The sequence below is a fragment of the Apaloderma vittatum genome, unplaced genomic scaffold, assembly GCF_000703405.1.
Source record: "Apaloderma vittatum isolate BGI_N311 unplaced genomic scaffold, ASM70340v1 scaffold1503, whole genome shotgun sequence".
NCBI classification, from domain to species: domain Eukaryota; kingdom Metazoa; phylum Chordata; class Aves; order Trogoniformes; family Trogonidae; genus Apaloderma; species Apaloderma vittatum.
The window spans coordinates 1-15,252 of NW_009708357.1; the positions used below are offsets into that span (position 1 = coordinate 1).

The 15,252-nt window shown below is 43.2% G+C and overlaps 1 protein-coding gene across 1 annotated transcript in view; it reads right to left on the minus strand.

The window, feature by feature from the left end:
• Nucleotides 1-5,689: 5,689 nt before the first annotated feature.
• LOC104271736 (putative bifunctional UDP-N-acetylglucosamine transferase and deubiquitinase ALG13) overlaps nt 5,690-15,252 on the minus strand; it is a gene marked incomplete at its 5' end in the record, with an annotated part of 23,393 nt that continues 13,830 nt past the window's right edge. The window contains 7 exons of the mRNA XM_009866511.1: nt 5,690-5,955; nt 7,124-7,307; nt 8,148-8,188; nt 13,320-13,442; nt 14,133-14,298; nt 14,633-14,710; nt 15,028-15,083. Of these exons, the coding sequence (XP_009864813.1) occupies nt 5,690-5,955; nt 7,124-7,307; nt 8,148-8,188; nt 13,320-13,442; nt 14,133-14,298; nt 14,633-14,710; nt 15,028-15,083 (914 nt within the window). The remainder of the gene's footprint in view (nt 5,956-7,123; nt 7,308-8,147; nt 8,189-13,319; nt 13,443-14,132; nt 14,299-14,632; nt 14,711-15,027; nt 15,084-15,252) is intronic.

Below are 15,252 nucleotides of genomic sequence, written 5' to 3' on the forward strand. Positions count from 1 at the left end.
AAAAAAAAAAAAAAAGAAAATATGCTTTATCTAAAATAAGTATATATAAAAGGCAAAAGTGTTTGATCCCTATTTCCCATTTTATGCTTCAGGGCAGTACTTTTACCTGTTCGATTTTTGTCAGGTGTGCAAGAAGAAACCCAACCATAACACCAAGAGAAATCCCTTAAGCCAGCTCAACCACCCACCACTTGAAAAGCCAAAGTGCTCTCGCAGTTTGTCACCTGCAGACCCTCCTCACTAACTACAGAACCACAGGACAGCGCTTTAGCCCTGGCTAGCGGGTCCCCCTTCAGCATGGCTTATTTCATTTATTTCGGGGATGTATTTTTTTCCTCTCTCCCATTTAAAGCATTTCCATATCAGCAGTAACTCCTAAGCGAGAAGAAACGATGTGCTTGGGACCAGACGTGCCGGAGGAGCCGGCTTTCCAGCGCACGAGCTGACAGAACACTGTGATACCTTTAGCCAAGAGTGAAAAGCCTTTTGACTAGAAATAGTGGTTTTTGAGCAAGGGGGCACTTTTTGGTCTAGCTATTTCTTGGGTATGGTACAGTCTGAGTTAAAAACCACTGAATGTGTTTCTGCGGTGGGGTTGGGCACTCGAGGGCCAGGGATCCTTGAGAAGCAGAGGACAGGGGCAGATGCTTACGGACTCTATTTTCTAAACAGCAAGCCCTAGAGACCCAGGCTTACTCTGCAAACTGTTTTTAGCAATCGAGTTTTAATATCAAATTAACTCTTCATTTAAAAAAACAAAAACCAAAAAGCTATCACAAAACCAGCTTAACACCTGAGCATGTTTTAGAACACCATTTTACTTTCCGAGATTAAAAAGGGGAAAAAAAAAAAAAGGGGTTTTTTTTCCTCCTCCTTTGTTTTAGTTTTGGCCAAACACTTGATGGCCTTTTTCAGGCAAAAGAGCTTTTAGATGTTGTAAGAATTTTGTGTATGTAAAGACAGAGTGGGGGCCTCAGCATTTGCCAGTTGAGTAGTAAGAACCACCCCGAGACAAGGGGAGAGAAAAGGGGAAAAGCAAAAAGCAAAAACAAACGCTAAGTTTTATGTACTTTTCTACTTGCATCTCTTCTGTCCATAGTGCAGACTCCATGTCATACCCTCGTATAACGTGTAAAAATGAAACAATGTACATAATAAATAAAATTATTTATTTTATGTGTATTTTTAGCTTAACTGTAAACTGAAAAAAAATAACAATAAAAAGCATTTAATTTTTTTCCCAAAAATGTAAGCCTATTGAAATTCAAGGTGTTTCTACCTTTTCAGATGTAACATTTCCAGCTGCCTATTGATAATAAACATTTATGAACAGCAACAGTTCTGACATAGTTTTTTTAAGTTTTGTTCATCACAGACCTCTCAAGGACTGTCAGTGCTCAGAGGAACATTTAAGGGCTCCAGTTCTAGAGAGACTTATATTAGTATTTACATTAAAAAAAAGAAAAAAAGTTATTGCACAGTCCTGCTTATCTACACTGGCCACACAAATTTGAGCAAGTGTTCACAGGCAAAAGCTGCACAACACCTGGCTGGGAAGAGAAAACGACCCCAAACCATTCATTATGTCCTCTCGACAACAAAAAACAGCAAACCACTGGAAGCACTGGCAAATAAAATGCCCCAGAGGAACGCAATTACTGTCATACAAAGAAGTCTGAGGAACGGTAATTCTATTTTAACTTCCTCCCTAAATAGATCCTTCGACCAGCACAGCTACATCACCAGAACACAGTGTAAGAGTCATTTGGTCAAGGCTCCAGTAAAACACGAGTTTGCTCACATTCAGCACGGGCAGCATCGCTTTCTGCTAAAGGCAGAACTGCCCCAGGGCACAGACACACGCAGAAATAAACACAGCCCGGGCCAGAAGCTGAAGCAAAGCCCAGGACCAAGGTGATCCACAGCTACAGAATTTTTAATACACACATGAAGACAGAACGTTGCTTTTTCTTCTCCTCGAGTCGGATGTGCACACGCCCACTAGAAGTTCAAAGGAACCCTGAATCCCCAGTTGTGCTTCCTTCTTCCAGAAACAGGAACCAAACCGCACCTGAAGATGGTTTCCATCCGTGCAGCCTTCGCTGCGGAGGCAGACAGATTGTGCCGCAGCCAAAAATATCAGATTTGCCTGGGAAGGAGGGTGGGAGGCAGAGGAAGAAGTTTTGCCGTGTATTTTATCTCCTCTTACTTGTGCTTCCTGAAAAGCAATAGAAATCACACATCCACATAATCACCACAAACATTGAAACAAACATTTTTTGCTCTCCATTATGACATGTAGTTAAGAAAGTGCTGGTTTAAAAAGAGTCAGATTTGATTGAAAAATGCAGGTAGGCAACAACAAAAATATATATACACTAAGGAGAGGGTAGAGGGAGTTACGATGAAATTAACAGGTCATCTTAGAGGAAAAAAGACTATTTTCTCTAAAACCAATGAAGTCAAGCAGCTGCCACAGGTATGAGAAGAGATCGACACTTATCCTGAGGCGAATCCTAGCACTCTGCAGCTCGTGGTAAAATGTTCACCTGCTCCAGGAAAGGCCAGAGTTAGCATCTGGCCAAAAACTGAGCCTGAAACGTAACGAACACCCCGTCAGGACTCAGGCACACGCTCCTGTTCCTGCAGATTGCCCCTTGAAGAGCTCACTACATTGCAGCAACTGCTGCTCTTGGCGCTCTTAGCCCGTCACTCACACTGGCTGAACTATTTCATACGCGCCGCAACTTCAGCTTACCATGACATCAGGTAGGCAGCAACGCGGAGGAGTTTCTAGATACAGGCCTGCCCTGCAAAAATCAAAACTCTGACCTTATTTTAAAGCTATAAAGTCCTGGTCCAAGGGTTTTGCTGTCTTCCTTTATGAAAAAAAGCACTTACTTGGAAGCCTGCATCCGGATTTCTATATTGAATATCTTCCATCTAGAATGCAGTCTTTGACAGTTTAATTTCATAAAAGAGAAGGGTATCCAGGAGCCCTGCAGAGAGAACTGGAAGCTAAAAGTAAAACAAAACAAACGAGCTAGAAAAACTTGCCAGAGGAATCAGTTTGGGGTTCTTACGTGACCACAGGGAAAATGGAGCACAGGAACGACAGCTGGAGACAGCCCAGTGGGCTAATGCTGCTGCAGGCAGAATCAGCGTGGCTTCTCTCTGCAGCATTTATAGTGATTATCTTCAGTAACAGATGGATTTTAGAATTGAAATGCCTTCAGGAAGGGACTCATGCCTCTGGCGAGTGGCAATAACACAACAGATGTTAACGCGCAGGGACCGCAGCAGGACGAGCGTTCCGAGGGCTGTGGGGCACAGGACCAGGGAGGGGGAACAGGACAAGCCCCAGGAGGGCAGCACTCGCAGCCTGGCCCCCCAGCGCTTTGCACGTCCTCTGGCACAAGCCCCAAGCACCTCTGCCCGAACACCGGGGTTTTACTTCGCCGCGTAGCGAGCGGTGTTCACAGAACACAAGTGGTGACCTTTGGGGGCAAACGCAGTCGGACTGAAGCCTGCTCCTTCACAGGGCAAAAAGACTTGCAGCGGTTTAGAAGAGACTGACAAAACCACAAGCAGCTCACACCCCAAAGCACAAGGACTGCAGCTGATGACCGCTTCTTCCATCCTGTGGCTTCTGAGAAGAGGTTTGGCTCTGCAGCTCTTTGTAAGGGCTATGAAATCCTTCCTGCACAGCCTCTAGGTGTTAGTTTTTGAGCCCCTGGCTTTCATATATAAAAACCATAGCGTGGAAAAGGAGACAGCAAACACGTCTAGCACAGGTCTGGCCACATGACTCTTCTGTTCTCCCTTTTAAAGGCTGAAAACCCACCCACAAAAAAATAAAGGAAAAATGAAAAACACATTTTAGGATAAAATCCTTGCTTTAAAAATTCATTATTATGCAACATCAGGAAGCCCAATTAAGAAAAAAAAATTTTAAAAAAAAGATCCTAACCGAAGGAAGATAATTGTTGCCAATAGAAATCAATAGTCGTGGACCTTTCTGTACTTCTGTTTAAAGATAAAATACACTTAATAGCTGCAAGCACTATCCTGCTGTCCACAGCAGTTCTGCTGCGCATGAAAAACCCGGAGCATTGGCCTGGCACCAAGTTGTACCAGAGCAATCATTCAACAGTGTGCTAAAGTAAACGGGCCCAGATGATCACTGTGCTGACGCTGTTCCCCACAAAAAAAAACAACCCTGAGCCCACATCTCGGAGCCTGCAGCCCACACATACACACACACAGCTACCCTAAGAAAAAAACCTCTTAAACTCTCAAATCTCCCTCCTCCCAAGAATTCTGTGTAATTTTTATATGAATTGTCTCACTGCCTCTGCAAAGGCAACTGTTTTGTAGCAATTACTGACTTAAGCACAAGACTAGATATAGGATCAGGCCTGGCCGCAGCATCCCTGGACCAGTAACCTCCTTGGAAGACTCAAATTCCCCACCAGATCTGGCAGTCGTGGCTCTCCGAATCCAGTTCAGAGACCCAAATGCTGAAGTTGTGAAAGTCGAGGTTTGACAAGTGTCTTTGCTGGTTTGCAGGGCTTCCAGCACTGAGCCAGCATAACCTGCGCTTGTGCCCTTGTTTGTTCCCCTAGGCCAGGGCTATGCCACCATGCTGCCCCCAAGACTGCGGGCAGGGCCCACTTTGCACCCACTTGTTCATTTTACAGGTACCCCGCAAGTTTCCATCAAGGACAGAGCCTGTGCAGACAGTCCTTTGAAAGAATCGCAGTTCACATGTACAGAACCAGTCAATGCTTTCATCTCAAACCGATCAACAAAAACACAGCCAGAGCTTTGCGCCGCACTGCATTCTCACGCTGAAAGCTTTTGCCACTTTCTCACAGAAGGCTGGAGCAGCCTTATCTCACACAAGACAACTACAGTTCTTCAGTCCAGGTGTTGAATGACTAATCGTCAGGATCCTCACCTGCCAGTGATAAACGACCACTCGTTTTCAGGTGTCAATGCTTTTATTTTGTGCTATCAGTGCAAAATAAACACCAAGACTACCACCATTTGTGCAGCAGCTTTCACGAAACAAATCTTACAATTATACAGCGATACACAAACCGATCAAACCAGTATTCTTATGCTTCCGGGAGTCACGCAACCCACACGCAGTGAAATTAAGACAGCAGAAATACAGCTATTACATACACGACCACTAGTGGCCGAGAAGTTTCGTTTTGCGAAATGTGAGCAAGCCAACCTGTTCCACATATTTTCATCTTCCAAAGACCCCGTGCGCAATCGTTACCAGTAGTTGTAGTGGAAGCCTATTTCAAGTGTTTAAACAAGAACCAGGTGTCGTAAGTGGTTTAGTGCAATCCCTCACAGAGGTACATGGTGCAACATTCCTTTGGCGACAGCATGTTTTTACACACACTTTATGTAGTCAAATTCAAGCTTTGTGTTCCCTGCACTATAGTCTGTGTATGTTCTTTTCCTACACTTTCCTACATAATCGACCAAAACTGTATCTTGTCAAATAGCACTAGCATAAACCTAGAACGAAACATGAAATTGGAATGCAATTTAATAAACTGATCCAGCCCACTAAGACAGCCGTAACATTTACAAAACGGTATTAACATACAGTTGACAAACAAGAAACAAGAGAAACCAAGAGCGAGAACTGAGCTCTCAGCTCCCGGATTTACATTCCTTGAGGCACATCATGAGGTGCAGGGTGAGGTGAGGCAATATAGCTGACCTGCTGCAGCGGTCCCGAACTCGCAGCACTAGCAATTGGTGGAGAATTTCCGTACGGTGGATTTACCGGATGCCAGGTACTTACATAGCGATAGGCAGGTACTACAGAATCGAAGCCATGAAGAGATTGCTGGCTGAAGGGGTCTGACATGACTGGGTAATACACTGGCCCGTAGGACAGGGGTGGAGGCTCTGCATTTTGAAAGTTACCTTAAAAAACAAAACAAAATCAGAACAAAATACACACAACTCCCCGTATTTTACCATACCTATGGCCTTTCTATGCAGAATTCCATTACCAGCATTATTTTGATGGCCAAAAGAGACCATCTCTTTAGACAACAATTTTATACCCACGTCTCCCCACTAACGGAGAAGTCCGGATCATTTGGGGTCTCATGTCAGAGGACAATTTGCTGATCTTCTCACTACACCCTGTGCAAAAATTGCCTGGCAGCATTCTGCTTGGAGCCACAGCTTTTTCAAGCGGGGCTCAGGTCAAGAGCTAATATATTCTTCCTCCACTTGATCTCTGACCATATGACCCTTATCTATGCAAAAAAACAAACAAAAAAACCCAACACACAACACTCCAGCTGAACAGACCAAAGCATTAGCAGAGCAGTGAGCCTGCACTGCCTCCAAGCCAGTTTTGTTACGACGCGCTCCTTTCCAACACTGACCATTTGCCACGTTCCAGAGATTTTAATGAGCTAGGCATCTGACCTTTTTGACATCTTCTTCCTCATTTAATATAATCCTCCTAACTCACTGCCAAGTGCATCTCCAAGCTTGTTACAAAGCTGCTAGGTGAAGCTAAGTTTTTCGGTAAATTTTACACACACAGGAGATGCACCTAGCAATAAGTATTATTCAAGAGGTAACAGCCTAGCATGCTGAGCCCTGAAACTAAAGTTGGCAACATCTTCCTTTTAGAAGTCCCCATGGAGTTGAAGCATGAGTTAATGCTCAATGTATGGCTAAAACTCAACTCTCTCCTTCACTTTAAATATAGGTATTCTGCTTTGATACTATGCCGATTTGTTTATCAGTAAGCAAAGATACTCCTTCAGAGTTTTAGACAAAGTTCTCCCAAGTTGAAGCCAGCATACCTAGCACAGGCCTAGAATTACTGCTTCCTTTTTATGGCTTTAGAAAGCCCTTGACATGTTGGTGGCTACACCAGCAACTGTGACATATGTAAAGTAGGGCAGAGGAACTTGTCATAACAAGGCTTACTCTACATCTTCCCAACCTCATGCTTCCTACAAGTTAGCAAAGCTGCAGGCAAGCAGCTCCTGTGGAGCCGTCAAGCTTTGAAAATCTATCCCCTCACTCCTCCTTAGTTATGTGCATGCTCTTAGACTCAAATACTGACCATTTACAGGTGCTTCCAAGGGAACCTGGTGGACTTCGGTTCGACCAGCATCAGTGTAGAGCTGAGGTACTGACTGATCTAGGACAGGAGCTGGCTCAGCATATGTTGGATAAACTTCTACGGGTGACGGCTGCAGCACTGGCTGCACATACATCATGGAAGGCCAACAGCTCTGATGGTAATACTTTGAGAAAGGGAAAAAAAAAATACAAGGTCATGCATACAACCACATATTCTCCATCCCTCCTCCAGATCACTACTCATTTCACATCTAAAATTGGGTAGAAATGCATTTTTTTCCTTCCTAGCCCCACAAAATACTACGCACACCAAAACAACCCAGTACAGCCTACGAGCAGAGATATTGCAGTACCTGCCGCAATGGCCACCTCAGTTCCACTTTACTGTTGTGTCAGAAATCTTTACAGGGAAAGACGATTCCTCCCTATCGACGTAGTCACGTTTAAAGAGATTTTCTCCTATTTCTAAGCAGCTGACATTACTTCTTTTACCTCCTTGAGCAGCAGCACTGACACTGCCCATGGCTGCTGGTGCAGAGACAGCTCTTGAGCAGAGCAAGAGTTCCCAGAACACAGATCAACGGTGCTAACCAGGCTGAACACAGCTGTACAAGTCCTAGAAGACTCAAACCACACATCTCTAAACGGTCTTTGGTGTCTTGTCTAAGTACACAAATTTTCTTAAGAACAGCTCAGGTTCTTACCTTCACGGAAAGAACAATATCTAGCCACCACCTTCTGCAAAAAAAACAAAAACAAAAAAACCACCACCACAACCCAAAGCAAAACTACACAAACATACTAGTGTGCTTCACATTTTGAGACAGAACTTCGCTTCCTGAGCTATGCTTCGATCTCCACCAAGCAAGCCTATACTTATTAATAGTCAAGTGCACAGGATGCACATTTAGCACACTTGGAAGTCTTAAATACATCAGTACATTTGTCAAGAGAAATAGCAGGTTTTACAGGCAATTTACTATACTCATTTTAAAAGCACTTACTTGCAAGCCCAGGTTAAAATAATACCGCAAGACTTTTGTATCTGAAATTAAAGGATATGACATTAAAAAAGCAGAACAGCATATAAACCGAGAAGGAAAACGACATTTACACATTAAGTAACCTGAAATAAAAGGCTCTTAATATAAGTGCTTTAGCACTACTTTTTCTTTAAAGTTTTGAGGGTAAGGAGTATCTTGAATATAAACAGAAAATTAGTTTGTCTTTTTAAGACAATCCAGTTAGACACTCACGCAGTAGTAGAGCATTTGTCTGACCAACTTATTAACAAATGTCAATGATTACATTAGCTTTAATGTTGGTTTATTCATCTTGATTACTCAAGTGATAATTGTCAGTGTTGCTACAAGTCTCCACTGCCTAAGCAACCAGGCCTTAAGCAATTCTGGCTTCCTACTAAGGCTGGGTTTTCAGAGGAAAAGGAATTTAATTATGAGCCCCTAAATTAAGTTGACCACTTAAAAGCACTCACTCCCTTCCTCACTACAGAAATGCGGAAGGGTTTGGAAGCCCATGGGCAGGCAGGCACAACCTCACAGACCGGTGACAATTTACCCTCGATGTACACAATTACACGTGTCCTCTGCGTACACACAGCAAATATCCACGTTGGGCTGACATGCGACACAACAGACCAACTCCACCAAGGCACAGTGGAGCTGCACCTTCACGCTGCTTCTGCTCCACATTCAGTCTGGCTCTGCCACCTTCTCCATCTTCAGAACTTTGAGCGAGGACCAGAAACACGTCAATGGGGACAACATATGCAGCAAACCTAACACCTTACGACCTAGTGTTAGGTCAAGTCAGAAAACGGTGAGGAGGAGGGATAAGGAATATGTTCCTTCCTTTCCCTTCCTCGTAAGGGTACTCAGTTTCCTGCTTTCTTGCAAGTGTTTTACTTCTGTCTTCCACATAGCGAGTATTGTATTTGCCTGGGGGCAAATACATGATATGCTGAGAAGCAATGCCAAATGTGTGGAGGAACTTTGAAACCATTCTCCAAAAACAACAGAGTTTTGAAGTTGGAAACACATTTCCAACTGTCTGAAAAACAGGGAAGCAGTTACAAACCTTTGAAGTTGACCACTGAAAGGAGAAAAAGGCAGCGCGTGTTTGACTCCTGTAATGCAGTTCTGCAACTGTGCGCGAGAAGAACGGTTGATTTCTCAGATTCAAATCCAGATTGGTTTTAAAGGCTCAGGAAAAGCAAGTGCCCTATTCCACAGCAGTGGGCTCTGTGTGTGAGTGCACACACAGAGACTCTGCTTTGGCATTACTGGGAGCCCGGGGGCAAAGCAGGGAGATGGAGATAAAAGGAGCGAGCCTCAAAGGGCTTCAACTTAACACCACCTCCAGAGTTACCACATACACCACCTTCTCACCACCTACATACTCCTCCTAGACCAGGACCTTGGCTCCCCATTGCTTCCCTGCCCACCCACCCACCACACATTCATACTTGTCCAGCCCCGCGCGTTGTGTCTCAACAGAGATAGGCACGGCATCAGAAACACCAACCCCAGTCCTGAAACACACAAGGATTCGTTCCGCCGTCACGGGTGCCAATTCCCAGCTCTTGGACTGTTCGGCATATTTGATCAGAGCAACTATCCACAAGCTGTTTCAGAAGATGCACACAGATCGTTCTTTACAAAGAGCTGTAAGCTTAACTCCTGCCTCAAAGTGCTGGTGATTTGGCTGTGACACTGACCACAGTCAGTGAAATATAAAAAATAACCCAAAAGCTCAAAGATGCCTAGTATCTAGCTAAAACTACATCTACATTTGAAACAAGTCATTTTAAATTTTCTTTAATCTAATTTTGTTCTTCAATTGTTTATGCCAAACAGTGCAAAACAAGCATAAGAGCTGAATGCAACAGCTGCTTCATAGCAGCGATAACAGTACAAAGGAAGAGCTGGGAGACTGAAGTGATAAACCGGTACGGAAATACTGATGTCTGTGGAATGCTAGAACAGAAGCCAGTACAGTAGGAGACCAGTTTGTTTATATTCCTCTTTGAGATGTCTAGAAATCAAGTTGATCTTCAGTAAAACATGACTACCTTATGAAACAATACCTAAGCCAAAAAAAGGTAACCACCCTGACGTGAAAATAAAAAAGCAGTGTTGAATACTGATAAAAAAATCGCATAATGCATCAGGACAAAAATCACGGCGATATTTTTACTGTGCTGATGGGAAGCTCTTGCCGATCCTGAGCACGACTGCAGTCTCTGGAAAACAGTAGGATCAAGCAGTCTTTTATCAGCAGCTCCTTCAAAAACAAAGGAACAGGCAAGGGTAGGATACCTAAGATCTCCGTGTTAATAACAAACACACTTCACAAGCCCTAAGCTCTACTAAAAAAAAATTCAAAGAGACTCTGAAAAACGTAACAAATGCAGACATACAACATAAAACTAAGGCACACGTCAGGTTTTCCCTCTCCAAGTCCAGGACTTCAGTCTGTTGACAAGTCCCCACGCCAATCCAAATCCCAGCCCTACAAGTGTCTTTAGCGAAGTGCACAGAACTCGAGGTCAAATCTACCCATGCACTTTCCCCTGCACTACTCCAAAGCTTCTGGATTTCTTAATTTAAAGGCCATATGGATTACATTACAGCAGCGTGGCAACATAAATGCTACATGCAATTCTTTATTAACTACCAACCTTAAAATCCTTTAAAAAGTTTCCAGAGTCTACGCCAAGAAGGACATAGTCAATACTGCATGGAGTGACTCAGTTGCAGAGCTACAAGCAGGGTCTGAAGAGGTTATCAATCCACATTCACTCCAGAATCTTGTCAGTACACTTAACACCCAATTCTCCCAAGTGCTGAAAGCCTCAGTTAAGGGCATTCTACTAAAACTGAAAACCACGAACTCGGATGCATGCATACTATCATCTAGAGCGACACTACTGCAGCGGGGAAGTGGAAAACAGAATATTTAACAAAACCAGGAATCGAGAGCACCTGCAGGAGAGCAGAGTTACTGCAGAGCACATGAGCAGTACTTGTGACAGCCATCACGCCACAGTGTTTTGAAACCTGCCTTCTTCCAGATCAACTTCTGACAAGACAAGCATGTTACACGGTAAAAGCTACTGAAAGAATCCGTGAGCATTTCAGCCCACAGTTGTTCTATAACCTACCAGATGCAGCTATCCAAACTGTAGATATCAGGAGTAGCTCTTTATCTGAAACGAGCCCTCTAGAATCAGCACATGGAGGAAAGTACCATGCAGGCACAACAGAGCTACTTTAGATGGCATGAAAACAATTTGCATTTCTGAAATATTTCATGCTCCATCTTCAAGAAACAGATTTTTAGAACAAAAAGCCAAAACCTTTATATTCTATGTAGTAAAAGCTACAACTGCCGTACACCTGAAATACAGTCAGTTACAAGGATGTTTTGGTGTTTTTTTGGAGGGAAGTAGGGAGAAAAATCAAGTCAGTTATAGTAAAACCATACTTTCCAAAACAGTGTAAAAAAAAAAAAAAAAAGCCACTTGGTTTTCACAGATCCTACATATATGCAGCCAGTTCTTTTCCTCACTCACTCCTGAATAGAAAAGCCACCCTCTACATCCACAGAAAACATGGGCAACTCGGAAACTTGAGCTAAAGGTAATAAGTCTGATAAAATCACATCATTTACTGTATTAACAGAGGAGTATTAGAAAAAGCCAGCAGCGATGCAGACTTCCAACATTCCCAGTGTATGTGGCTACACGGAAAGAGCCTATGTACTTCAACCAATGCGCACAGATACACATTTTTGTGTTTAAGTCATGGGTAACAGCCAGTTGGTTTTGCACTGCTGCACCTCAGAGTAGGCTACAGCTTACCTTGCTACTGCCCAAAATAGCTTCCTCCCATTTTCCCTGCCAGAGAAGTCAGAAACAGCTGAAGCTGTTGTATGTGACGCAGTGGCAACACAGGTAAGTGTAACTGAACTCCAACTTCGGTCCGGAGCATTCCTACACTACACAGTAGCACAAGGACTACACACAGAGGACAAGCAGGCTGAATAATCACTTTTTCTTTTACAGTCCTTTTAAGTTTTTAACCCTTAGCGCAGTTAGAGCCACCATCCTGTCAAAAAAACAGAGCAAGGGGACATACACAGGGCCAGCGTTTTCTACCGCAGTCCAGAACTACATGTAACCAACAATCCTTATCAGCTAAGACAAGACATTTGCATCACAGAACAGTTTTATCTGCCTCTCAAGGTGTGTGCAGTGATACCATGGTGGTGGTTTTGGGTGTCACAGCATTCCCCACCGAGAGAAAAACAAGTTACCTAGCATAACAGCAAGCAGTACTGTTATTCCTGCAGCTGAGAGGCACTCAGCTTGAGATAAGCACAGCAGACAGCCTGATCTTCGGGTTATCAAACAAAGCTCTGTGAACTACAGGCTCTATTTATGCCTTGCAAGCCACAAACACGACAAAACCAGGGGATAAATTAAAAACAAAAAGTCAAATACGTATATGCCTGCTGCGCTGCTTCCTAAGCTCGGCTGTCTGATGCAACCTTACAATTCGAGAATATTGTCATGCCATGTAAGAACAAGTTGATTAAAGATTACCACTGCTGAAATGAAGTCCACATTCAGCTGACATCTGAAAGCTCTTTCTGAGCTGCTCTTTGCACGCTCAGTGTTTAACAGCTCAAACGCACCTTAAACAGTGTTGTACTTGATGACAGTATACGAAAGTCTAGGCACACAAGGAACAAGGTGACCCTATGCTTTATCCCTGGTTTATGATACCACAGAATGACATCTTGGAGCCACAAAGGAAAACAAACAATATCCCACTGAATTGGGCAACAGCACAACTTTATAAACACGCTTTATTTTAATCAGTTATCAGAAAAACGTTTCTCCATCAAGAACCCTCTCCCTTGGTAATCTCTTTAAGATGCTGAAAGCTGCAGTAATCACGTATTTGAGCAAGACATGAACTTGCTATTCAGAACTGGGAATTATTTAATTTTTAGCATAAGAACCCACAGTATTATTTCTCACTCCCTGCAAGCTGAAAATAACCATTTCTTCTCATTAGAGATATTCTGTTAAGTTTCCACAGAGAACAAAAAAAAAAAAAAAGAAGTGTGCCAAAAAACATCATTATTACCTCGAGGCAGATCGCTGCCACTGGGATCACAAGAGTAAGGTGGAAGAGTGACATCAGGTTCTCCTACCTCACTGACTGGAGGAAGAGGAGCTGAATAAATTGGGAATGGCACCGAAGAAATTGCTACAATTAGAAGGAAACAGAAGTCAAATCAAATTTGCAATGGCACGTCACATGAGCAAGATGCTAAGTTGCACAATTAAGCACGCACTTCTTTGACATCTCAGTGTCCCCAACTACAAGCTTTAACACAGTTCTCTTTAGTAATCACTGTGAAAGTCCAGAAGAAGTTTTACAACCAGATGGGAAGGTTCCAATCTCACAAGCTTTGACTGTATGTCTATCTGCAAGCTTCACATTCCCATTAAGAATAAATATTTCTCCACACTAGAAGACAGGCCAGACTTTCTTTACGGAACTGCCTGTCCTAGAACAACAGGATACAGACTGATCATTACGTCATCCTAAGTGTGACAACAAACCCACAGAAATAGGGTAAGGCTCAAGACATGTCAGGCCAAAAATATTTCGGACTGACTACCGTGAAATATTCACTAGGCAGCCCCCACCTCTTACACACCAGCATATTATCTCTCATGGCATCAGCAAGTAGATAGCTTAGAGAACTGTGCTGACTAAACTTCACAAAGAGTGGAAAAAAACCAAGCCAAGAGGAAAAACGGATAAGGGAATAACAATTTTTTCTTAACAGACATTTCACAAGAACAAAGTAGACATGACATTTCAGGGGAAAAAAAAAGTAACCAAAACCATAGACATTTCAAGTTCCTAGCTGTAGTATGTACACTCTACCTGGCCTCCCTACAGAAAGAGGAGATACCACGACCGGCTGAACTGTCTGGGGGGGCATTGCTGTTGTGACACTGGCTGGACTGGAGGCAGCAGAATTTGAGAAGTCTGTAACTGGAGCAGCATAAACTCCTGTTGAGGCTGAGACTGTTGCAGAGTTCACCACCACCTGGAAAAGAACCGAGTGTTCAGCCAGCTGCCTCTACCACTGGCTTTGACAAAGACTATGGAAGTATCATGTAGTTCAAAAACTCACTTCACATTCTGAAAGTCCTAGCTGTAAAGGCAGGTAACTATCCCAGTTCTCTGAAAACTGGCCTGCAAATAACAACTTAAAGACACCTTTGCAGACACCTGCAAAACCCCTTCCCACTCTTCTGTTTTACTTACAGAGAATCATATTCTTTGCTACAAGATGCTCTAAGGGACCCCACAAATGAACAGTAACCAAGCAGAAGGGTCACCTCTCCACAGGGCTACCACAATAAAGTACTAGAAACTACCTTCTGGGGATAACTGTAAGAAGCCACGTCATCTTGAGGAGACACAGGAACAGGCCCTTCGTCCTGAAGGGATTCCAAAGCAAAACATGGTCCATTTTAGAGGCAGAGAAGTCACAAGGCACACATACACCGCACCTTTACTTATTTTTAAAAGTTGGTTTATGGACTATATACACACAGAGGATCTTATGTAACTCAGGTAAAAGCAGTTATATTCTGACATGCACGGGACTGGCTTTCACACCCACTGTAGACCAATAGGTGACTAAATATTTAGTTTCACATTAAGAAACAAAACCAAAACCAACAAACATTTCAAAAGTCAGTTCTATCAGAGGTGAGATCTCTCAAGTCTTCAGGATTCCTAATCTGAATACAGAGTGGCTAAAGCTTACCAAGTCAGCTGTAGGTTCTGCTGAACTAAACACCGTTGCAGCTTCACAGTCAGGATCTGGAGAGCATAGGCCAAATTAACTCAGGAAAGTAGCATAAAATCTAATCCTTCAGAAATTTATAAAAAGGTCAGGGTGAGTGCTCTACATTCACTGAGTATTCCACCAGTAAAGATTGAAGTTTTACTTACCTGGAGGTGCATAGATGTATTCTTCATGAAATTTCCC